At 41.3% G+C, this 27,464-nt stretch overlaps 1 protein-coding gene and 1 long non-coding RNA gene across 4 annotated transcripts in view; one reads left to right on the top strand and one right to left on the bottom strand.

Annotated features, from left to right (window-relative positions):
* MYO5A (myosin VA) overlaps positions 1–14,481 on the top strand; it is a 148,964-nt gene extending 134,483 nt beyond the window's left edge. For all 3 annotated transcript variants that reach the window (XM_018576070.1, XM_018576067.1, XM_018576069.1), the window contains 6 exons: positions 3,136–3,225; positions 5,854–6,004; positions 7,190–7,472; positions 10,072–10,246; positions 10,906–10,986; positions 13,529–14,481. In XM_018576070.1, the coding sequence (XP_018431572.1) occupies positions 3,136–3,225; positions 5,854–6,004; positions 7,190–7,472; positions 10,072–10,246; positions 10,906–10,986; positions 13,529–13,681 (933 nt within the window). In that variant the 3' untranslated portion in view covers positions 13,682–14,481. The remainder of the gene's footprint in view (positions 1–3,135; positions 3,226–5,853; positions 6,005–7,189; positions 7,473–10,071; positions 10,247–10,905; positions 10,987–13,528) is intronic.
* Positions 1,146–15,886, bottom strand: LOC108804359. The gene is made up of 3 exons (XR_001942355.1): positions 15,806–15,886; positions 1,646–1,652; positions 1,146–1,156 (listed from the first exon to the last, which is right to left on the bottom strand). It is a non-coding gene; the product is annotated as an uncharacterized LOC108804359 (long non-coding RNA).
* Positions 15,887–27,464: the final 11,578 nt, after the last annotated feature.

Raw genomic sequence — 27,464 nt, 5'->3', positions numbered from 1 at the left:
ACATACAATTATAGGTCACCTGAATATAGCAGCATAATTGCTTAATGACATTACAGTAATAACTATTTTCAGGGATTTTCCTTAGACAGTTATCCCAGTTTCTCAAGGTCTTTATCTGTAGATGATTCCTCTGGTGAGACTTCTCACATTATATGCAGAACCGAAGTTGAATGTTTCAGTATTTGTGTTCTTACGGCAATCAGAGACCTCGTATTGCTACAGATAGAATACACATGTGTAATAATTGGGGTATTTTGTCTTTAACCACTGTTTTCCTGCAATGGTACCTCCAAAAGTGGAATACGTCTATCAGACAGCAGCCTCCTGATTTAGACATTGTCAATCCAATAGTAACAGTTACATTGTAATCCACACGATAAGTTAGTGCGTGGAATATCTGATATTCAGCTGCTCTAGTGGTGACCAACTTTGCAGCCTGTGTACATCTTGCAGGCGTGAATGTACATATACCAGCCAATATGAGTAATAACCTCCTAGTATCAGCAGGTTTTGGAAACAGAAGTAACCACCTTAAGGGTGTCCTCGGGTGAACAAACCACCTTGGGGGCGACAAATGTAATAATGACTCAAAGGAAACCCTTGAACTACATTTCTGTGCACCTATTAATCAGATGCAGTCCAAGGAGTCTGTTAATCGATCTTTAAGTAATTCATGATTGATTACCAGCGTCTTTTCATTTATACTATCGTTTTCCCAGGTCTCCTTCAGTTCTCTACTGTTATTTTGCTTGAGTGGGATCTATAGTAGTTTGTATATTAGTAGAGATGCATAGATTCTCTTTGAAGCAGAACTCAGGGGGAAATTATTATTAACCCTTGCAGTGGGGCAAGGGTTAACTGTTCATTTTGGTTTACGGCTGAAAACAACAGTTCTACTCAGCCAATCCTCGGAGCCGGTCAGCGGTGACACAGCTTCCCCCAGCCTGTTTCCTCCTATGCTGCAGCAATAGAATGTCCCTCGGGGTCCTCACGTTCTGTGTATAGAATGTGATGATTTGCGGGACCTTAGACTACTGCAGCGGAGGGAAGAGAGGCTCCAGGGACCAGTCTAAGAGCAAGCCGGTTCAGAGGATCAGGTGAGTATAACTTTGTTATTTTCCTCCTTAGACACAAAGAAGCACTTAACCCTTGTAGTCTGGGGGTAGCCCCACTGCAAATGATTATAATTTTCACCAAAGTTCTTCTTTAAACAAAGCCTTTTGAGGCCAGAAGCCACCATACATGATCTGCGTGTATGGAAAGGCTTCTTCTGATCATCCCTGTACCAGAATGTATATTGCAAGCATGTTTTTTTTTTAAACATTTCCCAACTTCAGCTGTTGGCAGTGCCCACATGATGAGGGCGGTGGGGGGGCGGCTGTGGTGCATTGGCCACAGTTGTATCAGTCCCTCTATTCCAGACACACAACTACTACATTTCTAGCCCAGGAAGTTGTCAGTTTATCTGAGTGATATTGAACGGACAAGACATGTAAAATATGATTAAACAATACAAAATGAACACATGACTATTGTTTAGTAATAGAGCGCACTTGTTTTCCTTCTATCTATCGGATTCTCTTATATCTTATATGGTTGGACTTGATGGACTAATGTCTTTATTCAACCTCAAATACTATGTAACTATGTAACTATATATAACCCAGGATTCCCACAATTTCCAGTTCAATTCAGGTATAAAAATGTGTTAATTATGGGTGAAATAAATAGACTTCTTACTGTTGTCTAAAGGTAGTCTGTACTGTGTAGGTTGTTTTGATCTAAAATGTCAGATACCCCCGTCCACTAAATGGTTAAAGCAGAACCCCGGGGAAATGTTGATATTAACCCATGCAGTTGGCTGCCCACCACACCGCAAGTGTTCATTTTGGTCTAGGGCTGAAATAACCAAAGTTATACTCACCCGATCCTCTGAGCTGGTCGGCTGCGACAGCACTGCCTCCAGCTTGTCTCCGCCTCCACTACAGCGATGGTATGTCCGTTGAGGTCCTAGTGTACAGAAAGTGATGATTTACAGGACTTTAGAGCACTGCAGCAGAGGGGGAGAGAGGCTCCAGGGACCACTTAGACTCCGAGGATTGGGTGAGAATAGCTTTCTTATTTTCCTCCCAAGATCAAATGAGCAGTTAACTCTTGCAGTACGCAGGTAGCCCCACTGCAAGGGTTAATAATAAAAAATGTCCCCAGAGTTCTCCTTTAATGAAATAATTCTGTGTAACAGGTCATTAAACCACAAGATGTGTTAGTGTTCATTGAGCTTATATAAAGCACTAGACTGCGTTGATGATTTACGGTGTATTGCTATAAATCTGTTTTCTTCCTGCGTGCACTGTTTCGTATTGAGCAGGTGCGATCATGTGAACGTGCTATGTGTGATTCATGTTTGAGTGCAGTCTATACTGGCTTTACCAGACTGGACACAGTTCTGAATGTGGCTGCAGGAAGTGATACCAGCTTTGCAGTGACTTGGAGGCCAGTTCCACCTTCTCATTGACTCTTGGAGAAATGACATGTTACGCATGATGGCTTCTTTCCACTACTGAACAATGGGCATGGGTATACAGCGCACGCCTGCCAACACGGCCTTGTCTGAAGTTACTCTGTGCTGTTTAACTCTTGAAGCTACAGTTTAGGGGTTATTACAAACTGGTAGAATGTTCCTTTTAAAGTGTCTATAACGTTATCTATTATACTTCTGTCAGTGTCTGGCTGTGAACACTAAACAGTGCACAAACTAATAGCCGGAATCTCTTCATAAATGCTGTTCTAGGGAAAATGTTTTTGTGAAAAGGGCTGCACTACCATGCTGGGATCTGGGATTCCTGTGACAAAAATTTAGATGCAGCCGCTGTACCCATTGAAGTTAATGAGAGGGTGACAGCAGCTGCATTGGTCTGCGGCAGTCTGTATATAATTGTTCATGGTACGAGTACATGTAGTGTGGAATAGATGATTGTCGCTGGATGTATCTAACCTGCGTCCAGGGGCAATCATCTATCCCGCACTGCATGTACTTATGCCTTGTACAATTACATGTGAACTACCACTGAGTTACACTGATTTGTCTATCTTGTGTGTTGGAGCTTGATGTATTTGTTTGTTTCCCCTGCACAGAAAAGAGGAGATGATTTTGAGACCGTGTCCTTCTGGCTTTCCAACACCTGTCGATTCCTCCATTGCCTGAAGCAGTACAGCGGAGAAGAGGTACGTCATTCCTAAATGCTCTGTCTGCCTCTTGATGCATCATAAAGACTACTATGGTTTAAATAGAGTTATAATTCTGTGACTCCTCCAAACAAAACTCTAAAGGTTATCTACAGTCACCATGTAAATATTTGCTTGCTTAATTCCACCTTTTGCAAAAATGTAATAAATGCACCCACAGTAATAAAAGAAAAAAATGTGCATTTGTTCATTTTTTGCATTGAAGCATGCAAAGCATTGCAGCCGGGATCCGTCGATCACAGATGCAATGCACAGGCTCCTGCAGACTATTTCTCAAGTTTATACAGAGTTATGGGCCTTCAGTTATGGGACCGGAGGAAGTGATCAATGAACTACAAATGTGGTGAGGTAACTGCACTTCTGCTCCATTGAGGTCTACGAGTCCCTCATCTGAATGGGTCTGTGAATGAATGAAAAAATACTGGGGGGGAGAAGAGTCCAGTGATTCAGGACAGGAGAGGAGTGCTTTGAGGGTGCAGGGAGGCTGTGGAATGTAACCATGTTTCATGTTACACCCTAAATATGAGTGTACCATGAAACATGGTCTGAAAAGTTGACATAGTGTGACTAATGTGTAGTGTACAGGCATGTGCAAACAAATTATTTTGAAACTGAATTATATTGACTTGCTTTTGAGCTGAATGCCAGGCAAGTGACTAAATTCACAGTTGAAATATAGATGTGGGTTTTGTTTTCGCTGCTAAAGTATTTGTAAAGTTGTTTTGCCAGTCCTGGAATTTACACAACCCTGCCAGACAGCACAGCACTATATAGCAAAGAGCTAGGTCGCCACTTTGTCCCCAGCCTGTGACTGCATAGTGATGTATCAGCAGACTGATGAGCTCAACTCTTACCACTCTCCTCCTTTCAGCATGTTCCCTGTCAGCACATGCGCATGCACCAGAGCCTGATTGGGTCAGAGTATTGACTCCCTCTCCCAGTCTGGGTGCTGTTGTGTATAAAAGGCTGATATCAAGATGCTTAAATGCTTACATCATTTACATTTAAATTAAAAAATATATTTCAGTAATATTAATAACTATTTGCTCCTACAATGGTTATACCCCTGTCGGTATGTCCAAGGTCATACATGACAATCTTCATAACTACATTTCCTGGCTGAAACATAGCTAAGATGGAATAATGTATGCCAGTTGTTCTGCCTGGTCCTATTAATGACATAAAATATATGTTTTAGAGCTATTTTAGACATTGGGATACAAGTCGCTTGTGCTGGGTACTTTTGGTAATATTTTTAATAAATATATAAATTTAATTTTTTTAAATATTTGCCTCAGTTCAGCATCCTAAAACTGTGCTGTACATAAAGGAATTGTCTGTTTTTATGAAATCAGAAGTTTTGACCTTGTGATCTGTGTTGCAGAGTTACTGTAGGTGAATTGTGATATAAAACCTGTATTTGCTGATATTTAGTTCAGACACATTTTTAGATGTGAGATACCTTTGACAAGTTTGAAGAGATCAGTCCTAATAGGTTGTAACTATATCTGCAGTTCACTTTGTAATTAGTGTAAAGAGATTTCAATACTTTCTAGGAAAATGTGTCAACATTCATTGGAGAGTATTTTCATATACAATAAGATGATAAGTATGTAGCCCTAAAGATTCTCACACTTAGTGGCTGTGTGTAGGAGGATTCTCTGAATCATGCAGCAGTCTCGCTTTCATGCACTCCTTGAATCCAGTCATCCATGCACACTTAGTAATTATGTTCAGAGCAAATAATGGCATCACGGTATATCTGTCCTATATATTCTGAAAGTTGAAATGTAAGATTGTATTTTTAAAGCAGTTGGATCAACATGACTGCCAGGCTACTAGTATTTTCAGTAGAAGATAACAGTAGTGGCGCCCCCCTTTTCTTTCCACTTGCCTTAGTTAGCCTGATACAGACCTAAACTTGTATACTTGCTTATTATGGGCATTGTAACTGAGCTCGATGCTTATGCCTGCACTGGTAAAGAACATGGGGTTGCCGAGGAAAAATATTCTGCTTAATTAATAGAATTTCCCCCCAACAATAATGACTTGGAGTGATTTATTACAGCCTGTCATACCTCATAGAGCAGCAGTGTCCGAATTAAAAGGGCCCAAAACATTTGAATCAACAGATCTAAATATAGAAGCAATGTAAACATTATCTATTTTTATTTTTTTTTAGGACAAACCAGGCTTCCTATTGTTGCTTTTGTCTTGCAAAAATATTGTATCTTCTATGCAATCTAGAGACAAAAGGACATAAAACAAAAAAGATAGAAAGATAGATACAGAAACCCTAATAGCAGTGGGTACTTTACAACACACGCAGGGACCATGGGGAAGAAAGGTAGCCACCCTACAGAAGGTAGGACAGTGTTAGCACAAATTCAGAGATGAGTTGAGGATCTACAGCCGAGTGATAGACAAATAAGATACATTGTTGTTAATAAGGTACTTGAATGCATTTTTTAAGATTTAACTCCTGAGTTTAGTGTCACTTTGAAGGTGTGTGCTATGATGTGATTATTACTTGCTTAATTTCGGACATCCTTAAAGCTGACAAAGCAACTGGATCAATCAATATTTTCTAATATTGTGTCTCTGCAGGCATTTATGAAGCACAACACATCTAGGCAGAATGAACATTGTCTAACAAACTTTGACCTTGCTGAATATAGGCAAGTGCTGAGTGACCTGGCCATCCAGATATATCAGCAGCTTGTCCGAGTGCTGGAAAACTTCTTGCAGCCAATGATTGGTGAGTAATGCAGGATTTATACAGCTCCCAATATCTAACAAATGTCAACCTATCCCTTGAATTGGACATTTCAGTCCAATGATCAAAACAGGTGACAGGACACTAACAGTGTTATTGTACACCTTTACTTATACCGTGTGTGCAATTGGAAAAAGAGACTGGAAAGCTGGCAGACTTGTCCTCTACCCTTCTTACCCACCCAGTGATACATAGATAATGTTCCATTTCTATCTGTCATCCAATGTCTGCATTGAACTGTGCTCTTATGTTTGCTATGTGACAGTATATGGTTATATGAAGTACAACGAATATATATAGCTCATCCTCTTACATTTCCGCCCTGCTTTTTACCAGTTTCCATAATAATATTTTACCATGTAGATTACGTGTTCAAAACACATTTTCCACATCATCCTTTGCTTGGTGTTACTCAACGGTTTTCCTAGCCCTTCATTTGTTTGTGTACTTGCCACAACTAGCCTACGCCATTATACGCTCACCCGAGCTGCACATCCGTGCCAGCGTGGGTGTCCATGCTTGGACGCAGACAGGATCCATCCTGTCTGCGTCCGAGTACGGACACACGCACCCACACGGATGTGCAGCTTGGGTGAGCGTACGGCCGTGTCCTCCCATAGAGAAGAACAGGCTGCTGCGTGCAATCATACGCAGCACCTGTCCTTCCCGGGAATGGCCCGATATGCCGCACGGATCTGTACGACCCCACTCTACACTGTGTGAATGAAGCCTAATGGCTCATTAATTGGTTTCCCTTATTGCTATTTATTTCTGTCAGTTCCAGAATTCATTTGTAAAACCCCCAAGGCCACCTTATTTTTTGGTAACATCATATAATCTAAATAGTTGTTTGCCACCTCTTTTGAAATGTTGATTACATGTTTTTTTTTTCTTTGAACTTAACTTTTTATATTATTTATCAAATAATATTTCAGCTTAGTCTGCTGCTCTGTGGCCATCGTCCGTTCCACAAATCTGGACTCCACTACATACTGCAATATCTAGTAAAAATCAGTCATTATATGGTGGATTGAATTTTGCTTCCAATTCTACTGTATATTTAAATTGCAGTGGGGATTGGACGTCACAGTTTTCTCTTATAAGGTTTTAAATGAAATACTGTTGCTAGCCATTTTTATGCTAAATATTTTTGTGTATGCCGTTTAGTTTCAGGAATGCTGGAGCATGAAACTATTCAGGGTGTCTCAGGGGTGAAGCCTACTGGTCTGCGGAAGAGGACATCCAGTATAGCTGATGAAGGGACATATACATTGGACTCCATAGTTAGGCAGCTAAACACTTTCCACTCCATATTGTGTCAACATGGCATGGATCCAGAACTCATCAAGCAAGTGGTGAAGCAGATGTTCTACATTATTGGGGCTGTCACCCTCAACAACCTGCTGCTCCGAAAGGACATGTGTTCATGGAGCAAAGGCATGCAGATCAGGTAAGAATAATCCAGAAGTGTTATAGTTTGACAGATTATATAGTATAGTCCCCAGTGCATTTGAGGAATAAACAGAATACCTAGAACAGGAGAAAACATATTTGTTTTTCTCAATAATGGAAAGCACTTACTTTGCTTTAACGTACTTTGTCCTAAAATTGTAAAGATCAATCTTTATTAAAGGAATCCTGCAGTGAAAGGAATATAAAGGGTCTCAATTAGGGATGCACTGATACTGGACATTTTCACGAGCACTCAAGAAAAATGCCCAATACCAAACACCGATACCGGTGCTTACAATTTTTAAATTTAAGCGGCTGCCTGAGATCCTATGCTTGCTGGGGACCTGGCAGCTTCCTGTGAACCACGGTGCCCGTTTACAGTGCCAGCCGCACATCTCCTCCTTTCATGGGAACCACGCAGCGCCCACGAGACCCCGCACAGCCCACTTAAGACCCTGGAGATAATGCCACCACCCCAGAACAACACAGAGTATGTAGCTTCATATTATTCTGCATTGTGCTGTATAATGTGTTGCTGGGATTTGTAATTCTCTATAGCTGATGATGTTCTGTATTGTGCTGTATAATGTGTTGCTGGGATTTGTAATTCTCTCTATAGCTGGTGGTATTCTGCATTGCTGTATGATGCATTGCTGGGATTTGTAGTCACTCTACAGCTCAGAGTCAGTGGCAGAACTACCAGGGTCGCAGCAGTCACAGCTATTCCTACACAGTCTCCCTGTAGGACTGGTTTAGCTATGCTCATCGATGCATTCTTGTACGCTGCCATGTAAAAACTCCTAAAATGACGTCGGCAAGCTTTGACAGACTCGTCCACACAGCAACACCCACAGTGTAGCTGACTGACAGCAGCTCCAGTACTGTGCAAATCTGCTGGTCGCTGGATCCATTCTGCTATTTTTGTCCAGGCAGGTAGTGTAATAAAAAACAGGCAAACGTCTTTAGACAGAATTTGTTTAAAACTAATGAAATACTCATACTGTCATAGATATTCTGTTTATGATGGTCCTCTGCTGCTGTCACTTGTAGGAGGTACCAGTTGAGTGATCGAGAACGATGACATACAATGCATTGATTAACGTCAGTGAAAGGCATCATGGGATTTGTAGTCTGAGGTTGGCAGTGCATGTGTCCATGATGATACATACACTGCTCAAGCCTTAAACTGGAAGTGTAGGAAGGTGTTTCAGCAGTTTGCTGGCAAAAGGCAATAATTGGTAGATAAACCCTTTCTTGGCTCGTCCATCACAGCTCGTCTATCACAAATTGCCATGAGGTGGGAATTACTATTTAAATAACTATTTAGAGATAGATTTGCACATGTGTTTTTTTTAGCATGAGGGTTTAGTGACACATTTCCAGGAGCCCAGTAAAGCCTATATATCTCTACAGCCTTGCTTTAAGCATGCTAAGATCAGCAGCCTAAACTTTAAAAAATAAATGATTGTGCGATGTGTGCTCACTCGTAACAGGGATACAAAGGCTGATGATATGTGCTTACCAGTTACAGCGGAGTCCTACTTGTGACATCCACAATGCTTCCTCTAAACATAATTCATGTAGTTTGCTAATCACACCATCGTGGTTACTATAGAATCAGCCAGAGTGCAGAGAGTACAGAAGACAAGAGCACTGCGCTGCCCTATTGGTAAATTGCAGTATGCCCTAATAGCTTTCCAAGAAAGGCTGCGTCTTTCAGTTTGTGTGCTAAGGTTAATGATTCATTAAGAAAAAGGTATAAAAAAGAGTGAATAACATCTCTTTAAAGGTCAGTAAACTTCATAAATATGTTAGTTTATGTATAAAAGCTGTGAAGGAGCAATAAGAGAATTAAACATCTTTCAACAATAAAAACAGTATATTTGCGTGGTGTATTCAGCTTTTACTTTAGGTTCAGCTTTAATGGCTTTTAGGAAGTTTCTATACGTGTTGACGTTTCATGAGCTCTTTACAGTTCGTGCAAAACTCCCATTTTAGTTGTGGATGTTGGTGGGATGAAGCACATCACCAAGTCCATAATATTGGTGTAAATTGCTCTGCTGCATCAAGTAGTTGTAGAAAACACTGGCAGGTGATGTTACTGTTGAGGGCAAGTATAGGATTATGTATTTTGTGTAGTTGGGCATTTATGAGCATGATGATTATTATCTTTTCTATAACATGATACATATTTTGGCTTCTTTATCCACATTTAGACAAATTGGTTAATAGCAGTGAGCAGTAGCTTATTTGTACGGTAAATGTAAAGCTAAAATCAGTAGGCATCATAAAATGTTATGCTTTTTGTCTTTAATGCAATGCGATTGCTCTTCAAAGACTTGTCAATTTATATAACTGTTATTTAAACTATCCTGTGCAGTTCTAATTATTTCTACTTATTCCTTTAAAATTGTTTAAATTAAGCCAAGTTACAGTGTTTCTTGCCGTTTTCTACAACTTTCCTAGCAGTTGTTAAATAACTTGTAGTTTTAATGTAGTTTCAATGATTTTTATACATATGAGATGCCTGTAAAACCCAATAATGTGACCAATAATATGCTAATCTGGAAGCTGATGTTTTGTGTTACTTAATACAGGTACAATGTAAGCCAGTTAGAGGAATGGCTGCGGGACAAGAATCTAATGAACAGTGGGGCCAAAGAGACCCTGGAACCCTTAATTCAGGCTGCTCAGTTGCTACAAGTGAAGAAGAAAACCGATGAAGATGCAGAGGCTATCTGCTCTATGTGCAATGCTCTGACTACTGCTCAGGTAAGGTTCCTCTATTTACAGTGAGGATATGAGCCAATCCAGAAGGGGTGTGCAGAGCAGGTTGATGTATTCTTTGTGGTCACTGTGCTCTGTACCTTACGGTGGCCATGCACTGTGCGAATTTTGTTTGGTTCTTGGTGAACCGACCGAAATTCGCAGTGGATGCCGCTGTCTGCAGCCTTTTGTCTGGCATCCCTCGATTAGCTGATTGAAGGAGCCAGTCAGAAAATCTTTAAACAAATGAGCTGCCAGCTGTGCTCGGGTATACTGACAGGAGCCACCATGACAGCGGGAGATTCCATGATCAAATTGGTGCCAAGAAGCTAAAAGTCTTCTGACAAAGCTTTTCCTATTCAACCGAAGGAGCATTTGTCAGGTGCTGATGATGAACAAGAGGACCTGGCTCAAAACTGACATTCCAAGTCATCCCAAAGGTGTTCAGTATGGTTGAGGTCAGGGCTCTGTACAGGCAACTAAAGTTCCTCCAGACCACACTCATTAAACCATGTCTTTATAATGGAACAGAAAAGTGCCTTCCCCTAACTGTTGCCAAGGTTAGCAGTGCACAATTGTCTTAATCTTAAATGACTACTGCTAAACTGTACCTATAGTGTAAAGAAAGAAAAACCTGAAGGGTAAATTATATTGTCTTTTTACAGATTGTGAAAGTGTTGAATCTCTATACTCCTGTAAATGAGTTTGAAGAAAGGGTACTGGTATCGTTTATACGCAACATTCAGGTACAGTATGATTTTTGTTGTTTGGTCATAGGACATATGTCCTCCATGTTTTGATACACTTCAGTATGATTTATGACCTCAGCATACACTGAGTGGCCAGTTTATTATGACCACCTGACGTTTGTAGGCAAATTAGCTATAATTCCGCGCTGAAGTTGCTAGAGGGCCAGACCATTATAAATAGGGAAGCAGGTTGTTTACCACGACAGTAGAAGTGATTTTTTTCTGAAGATACGGGTAAACAACGCGATTTAACAGCCTTAGTACGTGGGATGATTGTTGGCGCTCTGAGCCATGGAGCGAGTATCAGCAAAACAGCAGAATTTGTAAATGTTCAAGAGGTGCTAATTGTTAAAGTGTTTAAAGACTGTCAGCTGAAAATCGGGGTCTGAACGTGCGAATTGTGGCCGTCAGCGACTAGTCAATGTTAGGGCAGAACGGAGAGGGGCAAGACTGGTACAAGACAACAGAGGGGCAACAGTGCAGATTCCTTGCATCACCTTTTCAACATCTCGTGGAGTCATCTCGTGGCCCAACGAAGTACTGATGGGGTGGTCATAATAATCTGGCCATTCAGTGTATATTACTAGGATGTTTGTATTGCCGTGTTTGAGTTGGGTACACAGTCATCAATGGATATTAGGGAAAAAATAAACCTCTATATATTAATAGACCGTAAAACATCACATACAATTTACATTGGTAATGCAAGTGTACAATTTAATATATTATGTTTTTGGTTTTTAATTTTATGGATTCAAAAATGAAATGGTTGGTGTGGTATCCAAGTTTTCTTGTGTTTATAGTTTTTCAATTTTTGTGGGCACTGAAAGTTCCGGCACCCAAAAATGGCATCTAATGCATAAACTCCAAAAATGAATTTACATCTTTGATAAGGAAGGTGATGGAAGTGTATTAGCATGGTCAGATTTGGTGAGACATTTTGTTCAATGGTGCCAGCAGCGTCTTCGGACTATACAGACATGCACCTCCATACAATAGACTTGCGTTGATGCTGGTTGGGCAATCACATTTTCCAATGTCTGCACAGTAACACTGGTGAGCCTAAAATGACATGTATGCTCATGAAATATTGAGATAAGGGGACCAAAAATATGAACTTTGCTGGCTTGAATAGCAGAAGAAAGAAAGGTGAGCCTAAAGGTTTATGTAGTGTGTTCAGCAAGAAAATGAAGCGGAACAAACTCGCCGAGTTTGTAGACTGTAAAGCAGAGTGAACAAATAATTAAAGTGGCACTAAACTCGGGAGTTAATCTTAAAAATACATTCAAGTACCTTATCTATTACCAAAAATGTATCTTTTTTTTTTGTGCATCACTGAGGTGTAGATCCTCAAATCATCTCTGAATTCATGCTGACACTGTTCTTTCTTCTGGAGGGTGGCTACTTTTGTTTCCCATGGTCCCTGTGTGTGTTTGTAAAGCAGCCACTGCGCCAAGCTCGCTCCTGTGATGAACTACAATCTCAATATAAATTAGCAAACTAAATGTGAGATTGTAGTCCATCACAGGAGTGAGCTTGGAGCGGTGGCTACTTTAGAATACACAGGGACCATTGGGAACAATAGTAGCCACCCTCCAGAAGGAAGGACAGTGTCAGCACCAATTCAGAGATGATTTGAGGATCTACAGCCGAGTGACACACAAATAAGATACATTTTTGTTAGTTAAGGTACCAGAATGTATTTTTAAGAATTAACTCCTGAGTTTAGTGCCACTTTAAGCCTTTCACTCACCACAACCATGCAGTGAATATTGTTATGATGAATGAATTCATACATTGTCAGCTGCTGCTACATGATGTGTCACTTATATTAAGTCCAGTGAGAGCACCAAACAAGACAATCTAAGAGTCCAAAAACATATAATAATATAATGGGTTCACAAACATTAACACAGACCAGCCAACGTGTTTCTGCAATGGGATATGACCGCAAACAGTGAATCAACAAAACTGAGCAAAAGCAAGTTTTGCCGATTCACAGATTGTGGTCATGTCCCATTACACCAAAATATAATCCCTGCGGATTTGTGCCAGCTTTCAGTCCATATTATTACCCATTATGTGTTACCCTGAAGAAGGAAGAGCTCTTTGAGCTCCCAAAGCTCATTGGCTGTTCTATGTTGTCATTTGTGAACCAGTTTTATTACTAAACATTTTTGGACTGTCGGACGGTCTTGTTTGGCGCTCTTATTGAATTCTATATACGTGAATCTTCAATTCTGGGTCTTTTTGTTTGAGGGACATCTCTTTTTGTAGAGTGTGGGGTCACCTTAGCCATTGTGCTTTATCAACAATCAACTGACTGATCTTCTGATTATTTAAATCCAGCACCTCATCTCTACTTGTTCCAAACACTACATGATGTGTGACGGTTCAAATTTAGATATAATTTCATTTGCTGGCAGGCGTAGGGAGTGGAAGTAATGGACTCTACTGTATCTACTCCAAATGTATATAACCATTAAAATATTGAAATACTTTGACCTGAAATAATCATTGTTTGTCTATTTTCCCTCAGTTGCGTCTAAGGGACCGGAAGGACGCCCCTCAGCTGCTAATGGATGCCAAGCACATCTTTCCTGTCACCTTCCCATTTAACCCATCATCTCTGGCTTTAGAAACAATTCAGATCCCCGGTAGTCTCAGCCTAGGTTTCATCTCTCGCGTGTAGAGAGAGCCACGTTGCCACATATCATTTTGGATGTGAATCGCCCTGACATGTAAGACGCACTGGAGAAGCATTATGGAGTCCACCACTGCATTCTTAGATATGACTCGTATACCTTCTGCAGTTTGTATATCATGTATAAGAGACTGATAGAAAGATGTCAGTTGGTACACATCCAGTGGAATTGTCCTTAAAGCCTATTGTTTGGGTAATTTGCCTTGCTCCTCAAAACCACATTCTGGGTCGCCAGTTATATTCCCAAAATAGCCATTCCCTTCCTGATAGGAGATAAACAGAGGTTACATGTAATGTATTTAAATACATTTTCTTAGTGTAATCACATGATTCACCAGAAGCTACGCTCTATTGTGGTAGACTATATGGTAACCGGTCATTTCATCACTATAGGTGTATGAATAACTGTGTACACTTGTAACAATAGCCAGACCACATCATTATTTATTTTACAAGAACAATTCTATAAAAGTATTGGAAGAAACAAAAAGAAATCAGCTTTATGTGTAATGTAGATGATGTTCATTTTGTTAGCACCGTGGTTTACTATGCATTGAAAATGCTGCTGTGTTTTTGTGTTGCTCTAATGTTACAATATCCGTATTCGGCACTACACAATAAAATATTCATCTCTTTATTATCCAGTATGTTTACAGTCCAATGTGATCTGTTTATTAGGGTAAGCCACAGAATAGGCTGGATTCCTTATCTGGAAACAAGGAAGAGGCACCTTAAGCACAAACGGATTACTGATACAAATTTCTGTTTTTAAATAAAAGAAATAAAATATAAAAAAAGAAATAAAAAATAGAAGCCTTAAAGAACAAATAGATTCTCGTAATATATTGTTAAAGGTTATGTATAGTCTTTCCTGGCATTTTTTAAGTCTGATTGAGTGTTTCAGTTCAACACAGTATTTTTTCTTTTGTTGCAGCTGATGGTTTTAATGATGTTTACTGTGTTATTGGTGTTTCTTTGCTGTATTACATATTGTTATTCAGTGCTGTTTATTTATTTATACCCCTATAGTACAGAAAAGAGGCGGCTTGTAGTGGATTGATTCATTCACTAATAGTAAGGGAGTTTAGATGAAGAAGTGGTCACAGTATTCCTGGTATTTGCATCACTCACTACTACGGACCAGCATGCAGAAAAAGAGGCTGTACCGCAGCATAAAGCACGACGTGTAAGTGCATGTAAGGACACTATTATACTAAGTATCGTGGTGTAGACTTCACCTGTCCACTGCATTTACTGTCTGCATTTCAACTGATTAGAGCACTACAAAAAATACAAACAGATGAGAGCTTGCAACACCTAAGACAAACTATTTATAAGTGTTCATGTTGGTGAGTATTCTAAAAGGAACAAGCAATGTGCACTTTCACCAGTGCTACCTGGCACAGATATTCCATATTTCTAACTGTTAACAATGATGATAAAAATCCCTCTTATGCTGAGTCCACATGAAGATGATAATTTGATTATAGAGAGGGCTGTATTTACCATAATGCCACTCCATGGCTAATACCTAGGGCAGCAGGGAAAAGGTTACAGCCCCATGCCTCAAAATGTACAAAGTGTGGAAAACTTTTTCTTTATATTGTTTTCCTCTTCTGCCCACCTCTAAACAGTTGTGGCTAAATGCAGAAAGAAAATGTATGGGCTTCTGGGAATATTGAGGGGAGTCAGAAAACTCTTCAGGAAAGTTCAGGAAATGTGAAATGATCTCTCCTTTCTCTTGTTTGTTGGTCTGGAAAGCTGAGAAGTTGCTCTGCATATTAAACATGGCCCAGGGGGTGGAGCTTATCACATGGCCCGGGATGGAACTTATCACATGGCCCGGGATGGAACTTATCACATGGCCCGGGATAGAACTTATCACATGGCCAGGGATGGAACTTATCACATGGCCAGGGATGGAACTTATCACATGGCCAGGGATGGAACTTATCACATGGCACGGGATGCAACTTATCACATGGCATGGGGTGCAACTTATCACATAGTACTTGGGGTAGAGCTTGTACATATAGGCATTATCATTTATGTCTCTTTGGAATAGCATGATGCCTAAAAATGACCCTGGTTATCGATAGATTCTTGCCATACTTCCTGAGTTTCTTCCTGTCCACATTGGAGAATATCTCCTGCAACAACAACCCGTTGCATTCCCTTTCATATTAAAAATAACCCAACAGGAAGTCTGAGTCCCCTTATAATGGCTGCAGCAGGTGTGCAAGCCCAGGAACTTAAGTGCAGGGAGCTCATCATATCTGAGAGATACTAGAAACTGTTTGGCTCTTTGAACCTGAAGCATCTATCATATCATTTCTGGGTAGACTCAACTAGCCCTGTGCGGGAAAATACAACATGTCTACATTTTTCCACAATGCTCTGCAACCAACCTCAAGTCAGAGTTGCAGTGTAAATGAGGCACATGCGGTGTTCTTGTGCAGAAAAACACCAGTCACCGCACATTATCTAAATGAGCCCTTAAGCTTGACTTACCACCGCATGTTTATTTGAACAGTAGGTGGAAGGTAAATACATTTTCTCTGCATTTATTGGGTTTCAATGTCTCCATTATCTCCATCTTGCTCCAACTCTATTTATAAGGAGCTATCATTGTTGTAATCCTTTTTTTCAGTGGTTTTAATTAGTTCCATCCAATTTTTTTGTTATATCGGCTGCCTTCCATAATTAAATCGATTCCCAGTACTGCTTTCTTCTTAAAGTACAGGAAGTAATTTGCTGCTTTAACTGAGAGTAGAATGGAACAAGACCACTGACTTTCTAACTTCCTTTTATATACAAAAAGTTCTCTAGACCAAAACAGCCAATTAGACATTTGGTCCCACCCTCTGCGTTTTACTAGACACATAAATGCTAAATGCTCTTGGTTACCATGGCTATAGGATAGATTTTTTTTCTCCATAAATACACTTTAATAAATGATCTTGGATTTATTTGATTGCATAAGCAGTCGGAGCATCAAATGGAGGTCACAATGTCTGTCCCCATGCATGTTGTTGATTTTTTTGAGCTGCATGTTTTGGTGCCACAGAAATCTAGCACTCTGGCTTTTACGCCCTCCCCCTCCCCCAAACAATGTGGTGTAAACATTTTGGGTCACAGTAAATAAATAAAGTCCGTCATACTATGCAAGCGTAGCCGCTTTGTGTGTGACATCATCAACTTTGTAAATCTTATACAACATGAGATTTGACCCACTCTGTAATATATACACCCTGATATGACTTTATTTTTACCACAGCCATATTGGATGTTGGTGTTTGTGTCACCTGTTAAGCAGCTCCATGCTGTAATGCCATGTTTGCTGCAGCACAGAACAGTTAAGGCCGTGACACACTGCACGCGAAGCTGTGCAGAGCGAAGCAAAGGTCTCCGACACAGAGCTTCGCGTGCAGTGTGTGAGCTGAGTGCAGTTAGATGATTGACTGCACCTTCAGCCAATCGGCTCGTCTGTAACAACCGGTCAGACGTCGCATCCCGCCGCGCCTGTTTATACGCGCGAGCCGATTGGCTGAAGTTGAAATTGTTCATCTCGGCACGCTTAGCTCTGCGAGCTCTCGCAAGCTGAGGTGCCGAAAAGAAAGTGACATGACACACTGCTTGCAAAGGCAGCGCGCCACCGCTCCGCGCTGCTTCACGTGCAGTGTGTCACGGCCTTTAAGATACAGAAGCTCTTCAATAAGCAGTTATAATACAGTGTATTTGTGGAGATTAAAAATGACATTAGAACCTTATGTTTAAATAAATCCATTTTTATTTATGAGATGATATTGCCAAATACATTGGGGTTGGTTTACTAAAGGCAAAGAGGCTTTTCATTTTGCAAGAACATTTTCCCTTAGCTTTGTGAATGTGGTGAAAATCCACTTTGCAAAGATTACCCAATCACATGCAAATAAAAAAAAATCAAAACAGGATTTCTGCTTGTATGATTGGATGATGGAAGTCCGCAGAGCTTTACCTCATTCACTAAGCTAAGGAAACATTCCCTGGGAAAGTGAACAGCCTATTTGCCTTTAGTAAAGCAACCTCATTGTGTTTATTATAGGTATGCATGAGCTCAGTTTGAGTCCGAATCTGAGCTCCTCTTAACCCAGAAGTGACATGGGCCCACTCAATCAGCTGAGGGTCAGGTCATTTTCCCCCCTGCAGCTGTACATATACAAAGGGCAGGATGCCTGTGATGATGCCACTGATTTTTTATGGCCACGTGGCATAATTAGGCCAAAGCCATTGACCTGATATAGCCATGTGACCATGTAAGGTCAATGACATGACAGCATCACGCCCCTTTGCTTACGTGCAGTTGCATGTATGGAATTCCCTGGCTGCAGCTGTTCGGGTGGCAGTGGAAGAAGCGTCCTTCAGGGTTCAGTCCGAACCTGAGCTCATCTCTAATTATAAGCATCATTTGAACTACGGTACGTATTTCCAAAGCTTTTTAGGTTTAATACTTACATTTTGCAGAATTCCTCCTGCCAACTTCTTCAAAGCTTTTTTCCACACATCTTCATCTTAATTTCTCAATACCCATCTAAGTGGCTTCTTTTAACTGGTACACGTCCTCCTATGGGTGCATTGTTCTAGGTATAGTTCTTTCCTTTTAGTTGTTGTTGTTTTTTTTGTACATTTAACTTACTCACAAGGATGTCTGTCTGCAAAGGTGACGAATAATAAGTTAAGGAAATGGGAACACTTGCACTTATGTGACAGGCAAACAACAGATGAGAGAAAGTTATACTTGCAGCTGGGGTGGAGACCTTTTCAAATGAACTTCTTAAGACACTTTCCCAAGTGTACACTCTTTGTAGAAAATACCAGTAGAAAAAAGGACTCCCGTACCAGATACTGGTTATCATTCCATGCGGATTGACTGATCGTGAATAAAAAAAAGAATAATCTTTGAAATACATTGCTTACCATGCATGAAGCTATTCTAGTCAAGGTGGTCAATGCACACAGTGCATGATACTATGTTTCTATCATTTATTTCATGTATGATGTAATTTATTCTTTACTAGACTAGGTACCAGAATAGGACTCATTTCTTAATTCATACATATCCTTGAAAGAAAAAGGTTGTTAATGAATTTCATTTAGGCAATAATAATACTGAAGTCCATATGCTAACAGTTATATTCTGTACTTTGTAATGTCATGCCTAGCAAATGTTTGCATCAGTAACACTGTAACTAATAAGCTATCACTGCAAACTGTAAAAAATAAAATAAATTCAAGAATGTGATGTCTAGCTTTTTTATTTCACCAATATACTGTGATATTGAAGAACTGTTTAATAAGTAAAATATTCTACTGTATGACTAATACAATTCTCATTTATTCAAAAGGTTTTAGCAAAATAATAGATTGTAAACATGCAGTCCAGTATAGACATGTAGAGAAATGTCACTGCTCCCAGCCTGTGTAAAAAAAATCTCCCTCCTCTAGAACCCCGGGTGGCGGCCAAAGAGAGCCCAACCGTGCTCTACTTATGAGCTCAACAGGAAAGCAGGAAGTCGCACACCGATGACATCCAACTTTATTGAGCCCAGACATGGCACACTGCAGCCCCGGCTAGGACCACCCTTCTCTATAGTTTCACCAAGCCTGTTTTAGGTGAAACTTTAGAGAAGGGCATCCATGGTGGGGCTGCAGTGTGCTATGTCTAGGTTCAATACAGTTGGATGTGATCTGACATCGGTGTGAGACTTCCTGCTTTCATATGGATACCATTATGTCATACCACCACCCCTGACACTGCACATCATTATAGATGGTACATGCATTTTAGCAGTGATTTTCTGCAATTGTATAAGGAGACTTTGTTCCCAATTTCTGGTTCTAAATCTTAAGTACATAGGCTCTAAGTATACACAGAAGGATTCCTGATAAGCTCCCTCTTCCACCTCCTGTGAAATTGCTGTCAGAACACTGCTGGGTACCGCTATCTAGTTTTCATCATCAGTGGAACTTACGGACACAGTTGCCCTTTGCACACCTGCACCTGTCTCATCGGACAATCACTTTCAGGCTGTTCTAGGAAGCCCTCAGCTTGGATAACTGGTGGAAGGGGGAGCAGCATGCAAGGACTATGGATCCATCACTACTGGTAGTGTTGGATTCCTATTAGATTTGTAGCACATTTTACTAACTGAAAACGGAGCCCATGGGCATCCTTGAAGGTATTTATTTTACTGAACTGACCGGAAATGGTCTGGGTAGCTAAATGTCATGTTGTATTCTTATCTAAGTATTGGGTTTAAAAGTTTTTATAGCTGTCATGAAAAGTAGATCATCCGAGTTTCTGGGAATTATGCTCCTAATATTGCTGTAATCAGGGACATTGTTTTTAAATATTACTGGTACTACCATAGCAGATGAGACCTGGAGACATTGACCATTCAGGTATGCTGACCCTATGGCCCATGTGGGTCCCTGATGCTTGTAGTACAGGGGTGAATACATTCTAGTTGATCGGTAGCCTGTACAAAAATACAACAAACTTTTTTTATGCTTTTTTTTTTAATTAGTATTATTATTGCCATCAATGGCACCATCTTCTGTAGTTCCTTAAAGTATCCATTGACACATCCCTTTGCTTCCCCTACTCTTACTTATATGCAGTAATGATGGAGGGAATGGGTATAATAGGTAGGTACATTAATGGGAATTGCATACATCATACTTGGTATACTATTGCTGGGGCACTGTAGGTTGGATTGCTCCCTTATTCTATCATTTGATCCAAATTTTCTTCTTTTATGATCTCAATTAGTAAAGATGAAAAATGAACTCCAGGCATATATAAACTTAATACAGTTCTAGATCAATTAAAATATTTCAATGCCTTTACATTAATAATTGAATTATATTTTAATGTAAATACATGCAGTTAGTGTAAGTACCTGAACCACATACCCTTCTGAAATCCCCGGTACAGTTGTAGTCAGGTTAGGAAGCCAATCAGGCTGCATTGCACAGTGATGTTGATCTAACACAGGTAACATGCTCACAGGAGTGGAGAACAGATAATGGATCTCTTTAAATGGGCTGCTGCTTCTTCACTATCCAGTTGAAGGCTCAGTTGAGTCCCATTTCAGGCTATTTTGCTTCATTTTAGTTTGGTCTGAAGTATGGTCACATACTGTGCCTGGTTTTTAATAGGAAAAAGATTCTCCTTCTGGTACTTTGGCAGAGGTGCCCTTTGGTCAGTATATCAGTGTTAGTGTGGTTACCGCGGGTCGCAGGTTAGATGCAGATTTACATGGTGATGGTATCGTTAAGAAGTAGGATTTGTTGTGGTGGTACACCCTTAAATCATACTACTTAAAGATACCATCACCAATCTGCATTTACCTGCGACCCACGGTAACCACACTGATATACTGACCAAAGGGCTCCTCTGGCGGAGAATCTTTTTCCTTAGAAACCTTGTGTTTCTACCATCCTGATGTCCAACATATAACCTAGAAAGCAGTAAGTCCCCCTGCACTCTTTGCAGCGTCTCTGGCCCAAATTACAATGGTGGTGCTTGTAGTGATCATCAAGGATGGTGCCATGTGCATCAAACAGTAAAAGGTAGGGATCACCAGTACTCGGTAGATAATGTTCAAATAATAACGTCTATTTATTCGGATCAATCGTCACACATATCAGAGTAGCCAATGTTTCAGGGCCACGCAGGGTCCCTTCATCAGGGCAATAATGTGACATATAACGTAGGAGTGGGAACCCCAGGCATTGAGAGCGACCTTATATGTTACTGCGTGGAGACCGTTTCATTTTCCAATAGACATGTGCACTGCCAAAAAATTTGTTTAGTTTCGTTTTAAATTCGGATTTGTGTTATTTCGTTTTTCAGGATTCGGGTGTGAAAGTCAATTCGGATTCGGAATTCGGATTCGGACGAAATTCGGTAGCGTTCGTACGAACGTTCGTTTCCTGTTCTTATTCTTTTCGTATTCGTTTCGTTCGTTTGCAGCAAAAGTGACATTTGAGGGGGAAAAAATATTTTTCTCCTCTAATGTCACTTTGCTCCAACGAACGAAACGAATAAGAAACGAATAAGAACAGAAAACGAAACGAACGTTCGTACGAACGCTACCGAATTTCGGAAATGGAAATTCGGATTCGTTTGCATTCGTTATGTCTGTAATTCGGATACATCCGAATTTCCGAAAATTCGTCCGAATTTCGATTCGGAACGAAACGAATCGCACATGTCTATTTTCCAATAGCCACCCAGGTAGGTTGGGATTACCAACATCACTGGTTATTCGCAACCTCAACAAGTGTAATTCAACTAGGGATGCACCGATACTTGTACTCGTCCAAATGCTCGGAAACCGGAAATTCCGGTCAGTGGGAGATTGCCTCTGGCAGTGACCCGAGGGAACATGGAGCTGGGCGGCGGCTTCCTGATTGGCCGGGAAGCTGGCTCAATGCTCCCGGAAGTACCGGTATTCAGTATTGGCAAGTACCGAAAGATAAATATCGGTACTCAATAACGAAAAACCGGTATCGGTGCATGCCTAAATTCAACCTTTTTATATATTTCCACTTTGACTCCCACCTAAGTGTATTTCTATACTTCACCTTAAAGCCTCTCCCATGTCCTCTTTTCTCTCATCTTTTTCCATTCGGTACAAGAGTCCACTCCGTCTAGGATACACCACAATGTTTACATATTGTACCTGTCTGTGCTGTCTGGCAGGGGTGTCTGGATCACAAGAACAGCTGAGCAGTATTCCAAACCCAGTGGCAGGCATGACAGTTAACATACTTGTATATATGTAAGGCAATAAAGGAGTTATTTAAGACACTGACGCTATGTTTTTTTTTTGCCGGAAGAGCTAGAGACAACTGTTAGACAAACGTTTTCATTTGGTTCTTTTTACGGACCTGTTTGCAGCTCTGACCTAGAAGATCGAGTAAAACAGGAAATTCTCGCTGAGCTGGAAAAGTCGTTCAGAAAGACAGTTTTTCTTTCAAAGAGCAAACACCTATTCTTAATAAAATGCTATTAGATTGTTTGCATTTGTAATCCTGCCAAGAATCTTCCAAGTACTTTCCAAGACCTTCAGCTGTTAAGTACCTCATATTTGGGTCAGTATGGTTTTGTCAGCCAGTTAGAAGGTGGTGACTGTTTTATGGTAAGATTGTGTAAAAGGTTTGTCTATGTTTCCTGTAGACATAACCAGCTCATAATACTTCTTAGAAATTGCCCATTATGAACTACTATTGCCTTCCCTCAAAGTCAGAAAAGGTCATGGTAGTCATTAAATGCTTATCGTTACTATAGGATTGGAAAAAAAATTCCAGCACAAGGGGCGAAGGGGGTTCTTCACAGTAAGATCAGTTAGGGTCTGGAACTCACTGCCACAGACAGTGATTTCAGCAAAGAATGTGGAATTGTTCAAGAAACTTTTGGACGATTTCTTAAGGGACCGTAATATACAGGGGTACAGGTACTCCTAGAATGAGATCCTAATAGGTTGGATTTGATGGACTAATGTCTTTATTCAACCTCAAATACTATGTAGCTATGTAACTATGTAAAATTCTGCTCTGGTATTTCCTGACCAAATGCCATATGTGATATGTACGTTATGGGAGAAGCACCCAATATAAACTGTGAGCTAGCCAAGATATCAGGACCAGCCATCATATTATCCTGCAGCATGGTTTCTACACAACTCGTACCTTCAGGGAACATGGGGGAGGTCTTCTGAACTTTCTGAGATAAGACAGAGATATTAGTGTAAATGTATTGCATTCTTTATGAATGAATACATCACTTTTGTGCATTTATAGATGTCTGCAATATTCATCAGAAAAAGGATGCCACTAAAAAGTTAAAGTGCAACTGAAGCCAAAACTTGTTTATAGTTATGGATGTAGTGGAGAGGGATTGGAACATCTGTCAGGTTTTCATTGCTGTCTGTGTCCCCGTTGGGGAGATTCACCCTCTCTGTTTGGTGATCGTTATCACTGACAGTAAAAGAAAATCCCCAAATTATGGGTTGTCACCAGAACAGGGGTAGATGGGAAACCTTTCAAAGGAGATCCTGCTGACCACCAGGGATTTCCCTCACTTTGGAAGGATTTCCTCTCGCTTCCTGTTGTGTCTATTGGACATGAATTGAAGGGAAATCTCTCCAATTGGACACAGAGTGATGACCCTCTGCTACTCTATCCAAAACTAGGTTTTGGCTTCAAATCTATTTTTACTAATCTACTATTTTACTCTAGATTTCACTTGCAGTACCATTTTTCTCCCACTAGATGTCCTCAAGTTGATAGCCGGTATCATTCCTCTGAGCCCAGGTCATCCTAGACTGGACAGTGAATGGAGCAGCAGGACAGTGATGAGTTCATCTCTCTGTCACTCTGCTTTCTCTTCCTATCCGCATGCTTCTTGTCAACAATTGAACTGATTGGCTCCTTGCACTAGTTCTTCCTCCTCATATTCCAGCCCTGTTATACAGGCGGCTGATACCCGGTCAAATTCAGGTACTTACATTGCTTGCATTTGAACAATACTTGTAATGATGCATCAGTGGTTACAGAGCTGCAGCTTTAATTTAGGCTAATGCACACATCATTTACTGTAATACACCAAAACTTACACTTAAAGCCAGTATAGAGATAAAATGTACATTTCCACTGCTGACCCTCCCTTTGGAAAATACTATTTCCCTAGCTGTCACCCTGCTCCTGGTTCTGACCTAGAACATGCAAACAACTTTGGAAATCTGATTTAATTCTAACTTCTCTGGTCTGCAAGCTTGGTCCAAAAAGGGCCGCATTTCGGTATAGCTAATATACTCCACTGCCTAGGGCGGTATGGATGGCAGGGGCGGCACACAGCTACCCGCCCATCATGTTGTTGACTTGGTCTGTACACCTAGAACCAATGCAGAATGTGGAGACAGCCCTACCCTTTTTGGTCCAGTTTTAGTGACAAATAATAGGCAAACTGGTTCTTTCAGCATTGTTGTCCCTTGTGTGGCTCTGATGTCTGATCCTATCAGTGTGGTACCCTGCTGAGGAGGGTAAGGCTGAGGGGTTACACATGAAAAGGAAGCTTTTTCTTGCACACGGGGTTCCTCTCCCCGTGTATGGAGGCTGCACATCCGCCCCCCCCCTCCTCTAAGTTAATCTTTTATACATTCCTAATTTCCACCAGAGTAGAGCGCTTACTACTTTTTTGTTTTATTCTTGGGGTTACACATGGTAGCTCTGTTTGGCATCCCGCTCAGCTCACTGACGTCACTGGTTGCCAGGAAACGCCGGCCAGAGCATCACAGGTTTCTAAGAGCTCCTAGGAAACTCTGGCCGGGAAGTGGGCGGCCTGTTATTGGCTATTGCAATTTGAAATATCCAATAGCATGCTGGCTATTGCTCCCAGCAATGAAGTAAAAAAAATAAAGTTTCAAAAAATTAAATTAAATTTAAAAAAGTTAAAAAAATTAATAAGAAGTAAAAAAATATGTAAAAAAAAAATAAAGTTAAATACATAAAAAGTATAAAAATACAAAAAAAGTTTACAAAAAATAAAAAGTTAAATAAACTCAAATTAAAAATCCCCCATACAATTAAAGGCCCCAGCCCCTGCGAACACACACATACAAAAAAAAAGTTGTAGTTCTCTATAGCTGGTGTTTCTTTTCATTGCTGTATAAAGTATTGCTGGGATTTATAGTCATCTATAGCTGTTGGTGTCTATATAGCTGTCTATAGATGTTATTCTACATTGGGGTATAATGTATTGGTTGGAATTGTAGTTCTCTATAGCTAATGGAATTCTGCATAGCTGTATAATGTATTTCTGAGATTTATAGTCCTCCATAGCTGATGGTGGTATTCTGCATTGCTGTATAATGTGTTGCTGAGATTTGTAGTCCCTCTACAGCTGGTGGTATTAGGCCCCATTCACACTGCGCGACAGCAGGACCCTTTGCCCCATTGCAAAGCATTGAAGAGCGATATTGCGCGGTAAATAGCCGCGATATCACGGGAATTACCGCGCGATAAATCGCTCAATGTGAACGGGGCCTTATGCTACATTGGTGTGTAATGTGTTGCTGAGATTTGTAGTCCCTCTACAGCTTGGAGTTAGTGGCAGAACTACCAGGGTCGCAGCAGTCGTACACGCGCACAGCACTGACGAGGCATCCGTCCACTACCAGTGTGCTATAATTTCCCTCAACCCATTCATTTCTCTACCGCGTCTCTTCCAGGTGTGCATGTCATGAAGAATGGGGGTCATGAAAACCCGCTGATTGGGATGGCTCGGCCCCACTGGAAGTAACACAGTCGAGAAAATGTATAGAATCGAGAAAAATTATACAACACTCACTTTGGTACTGTCCGGCCCCTCCCACAGCCTAGAAGCACGGACAGCCAGCGGCGGTCTACAGTGGGCGAGAGTGCCTAAGTACCGGACATGGAGCAGAGTAAGGCCAGAACCATGTATGGAGCCCAGTGGGAGGACAGCACCATCCCCTAGCCAGTCACCCCTTTCATGGACTTACTAGGAGTCTTCACATCTCCTGACCATTCACACTACCGTTACATGGATGGTAAAAGTGGCAGACGGGTGGGGAGAATGCGGGGAGCAGGCAGAGCGGGAGGGGGGCCAAGTAGCTGCACCATGGGCCTCTGGGTTGTACTTGTCCCCTGGGCTAAAAGTTGCCAGTCAGCCCCTGCTGGCGTCCGCGGTATTCAGGATTATGGGCGGCGTTGGACTACATGTTGCAACCGCAGGGTGCAGATGTCATCCGCAATTAAATCATCTCTCGGCGCCCAGCTCCCCCCCCCCCAGATTTGACTGTGGTATCTTATGTGCCCCCCTATATATTGTTTCTAGAGTTGCGACTGCTCACAGATAACAGCAAAGCTTCAATACTGCAGTGGGTTAGTGGTTGCTAGGACACCCACATGCATTTAGATATGTCCAGCGTATCTAATCTGCCCACTGACAGCATCCTAGCAACCAATGAAGCATCTTCGGCTCCATTCAGCTGCCGGACGGGAGATGCCCCAGAGAACAGCTGAATGTAAACAAAGGCACGGTGGGCACACTGCGGTGCGATTGTACTGCATCTGTCACACATCATGTCATAAGTGCAAGTGACACAATGCTTTCCTAAATAAGGCGCAGGATGTTTTAAAGGGACTATACCACCAGAAAAGTGTCATACATGTAGGGCCTCTGGCAGGCGTCACACCCAGCTCACTGGTAGCCAGGAGCTCAGTGGGATGCAAGCCACAGTGTCCAGCTCACCTCCTGGCAACCGCTGACCTCAGTGAGCAGGGCGAGACGCCAGAGCGTCACAAGTTGCTAAGAGATCTTAGGAACCTGGGACGCTGTGGCCGCCCCCCTATACCTGGCTTCCCCTCAATGAGATACCACCTGAGGCAACTGCCTCAGTTATAGGGTCGGCCCTGCATACATGCATTATTAAGTTCCCCCAGTATGTCACTTTTGCAATAAAAGCCTGCCTGTTCGCCCTTTTGTAACTTTCTCCTAAAGTTCCACTTTAAATAAGCGCTTGGGCTGCCACCCTGTGCTCTTCATGGTTGACCTCCTGCTTTTATCATCTCACTTAGTAGAATGTCTTCACTCATATGTCAGTTGAGGTCGAGTCTCCCGGGCACACTGAGGTGCAGGTCATACGTGGTCTTGGTCAGCTCATGACCGCTGGGTGTCTCTTCTCACGTGCACGCCGCT

This window comes from Nanorana parkeri, unplaced genomic scaffold (assembly GCF_000935625.1).
Source record: "Nanorana parkeri isolate BGI_ZX_2015 unplaced genomic scaffold, ASM93562v1 scaffold55, whole genome shotgun sequence".
Lineage (NCBI taxonomy): Eukaryota > Metazoa > Chordata > Amphibia > Anura > Dicroglossidae > Nanorana > Nanorana parkeri.
Note: the sequence above shows the minus strand (reverse complement) of the source record. Positions and strands in the feature narration are given on the sequence as shown.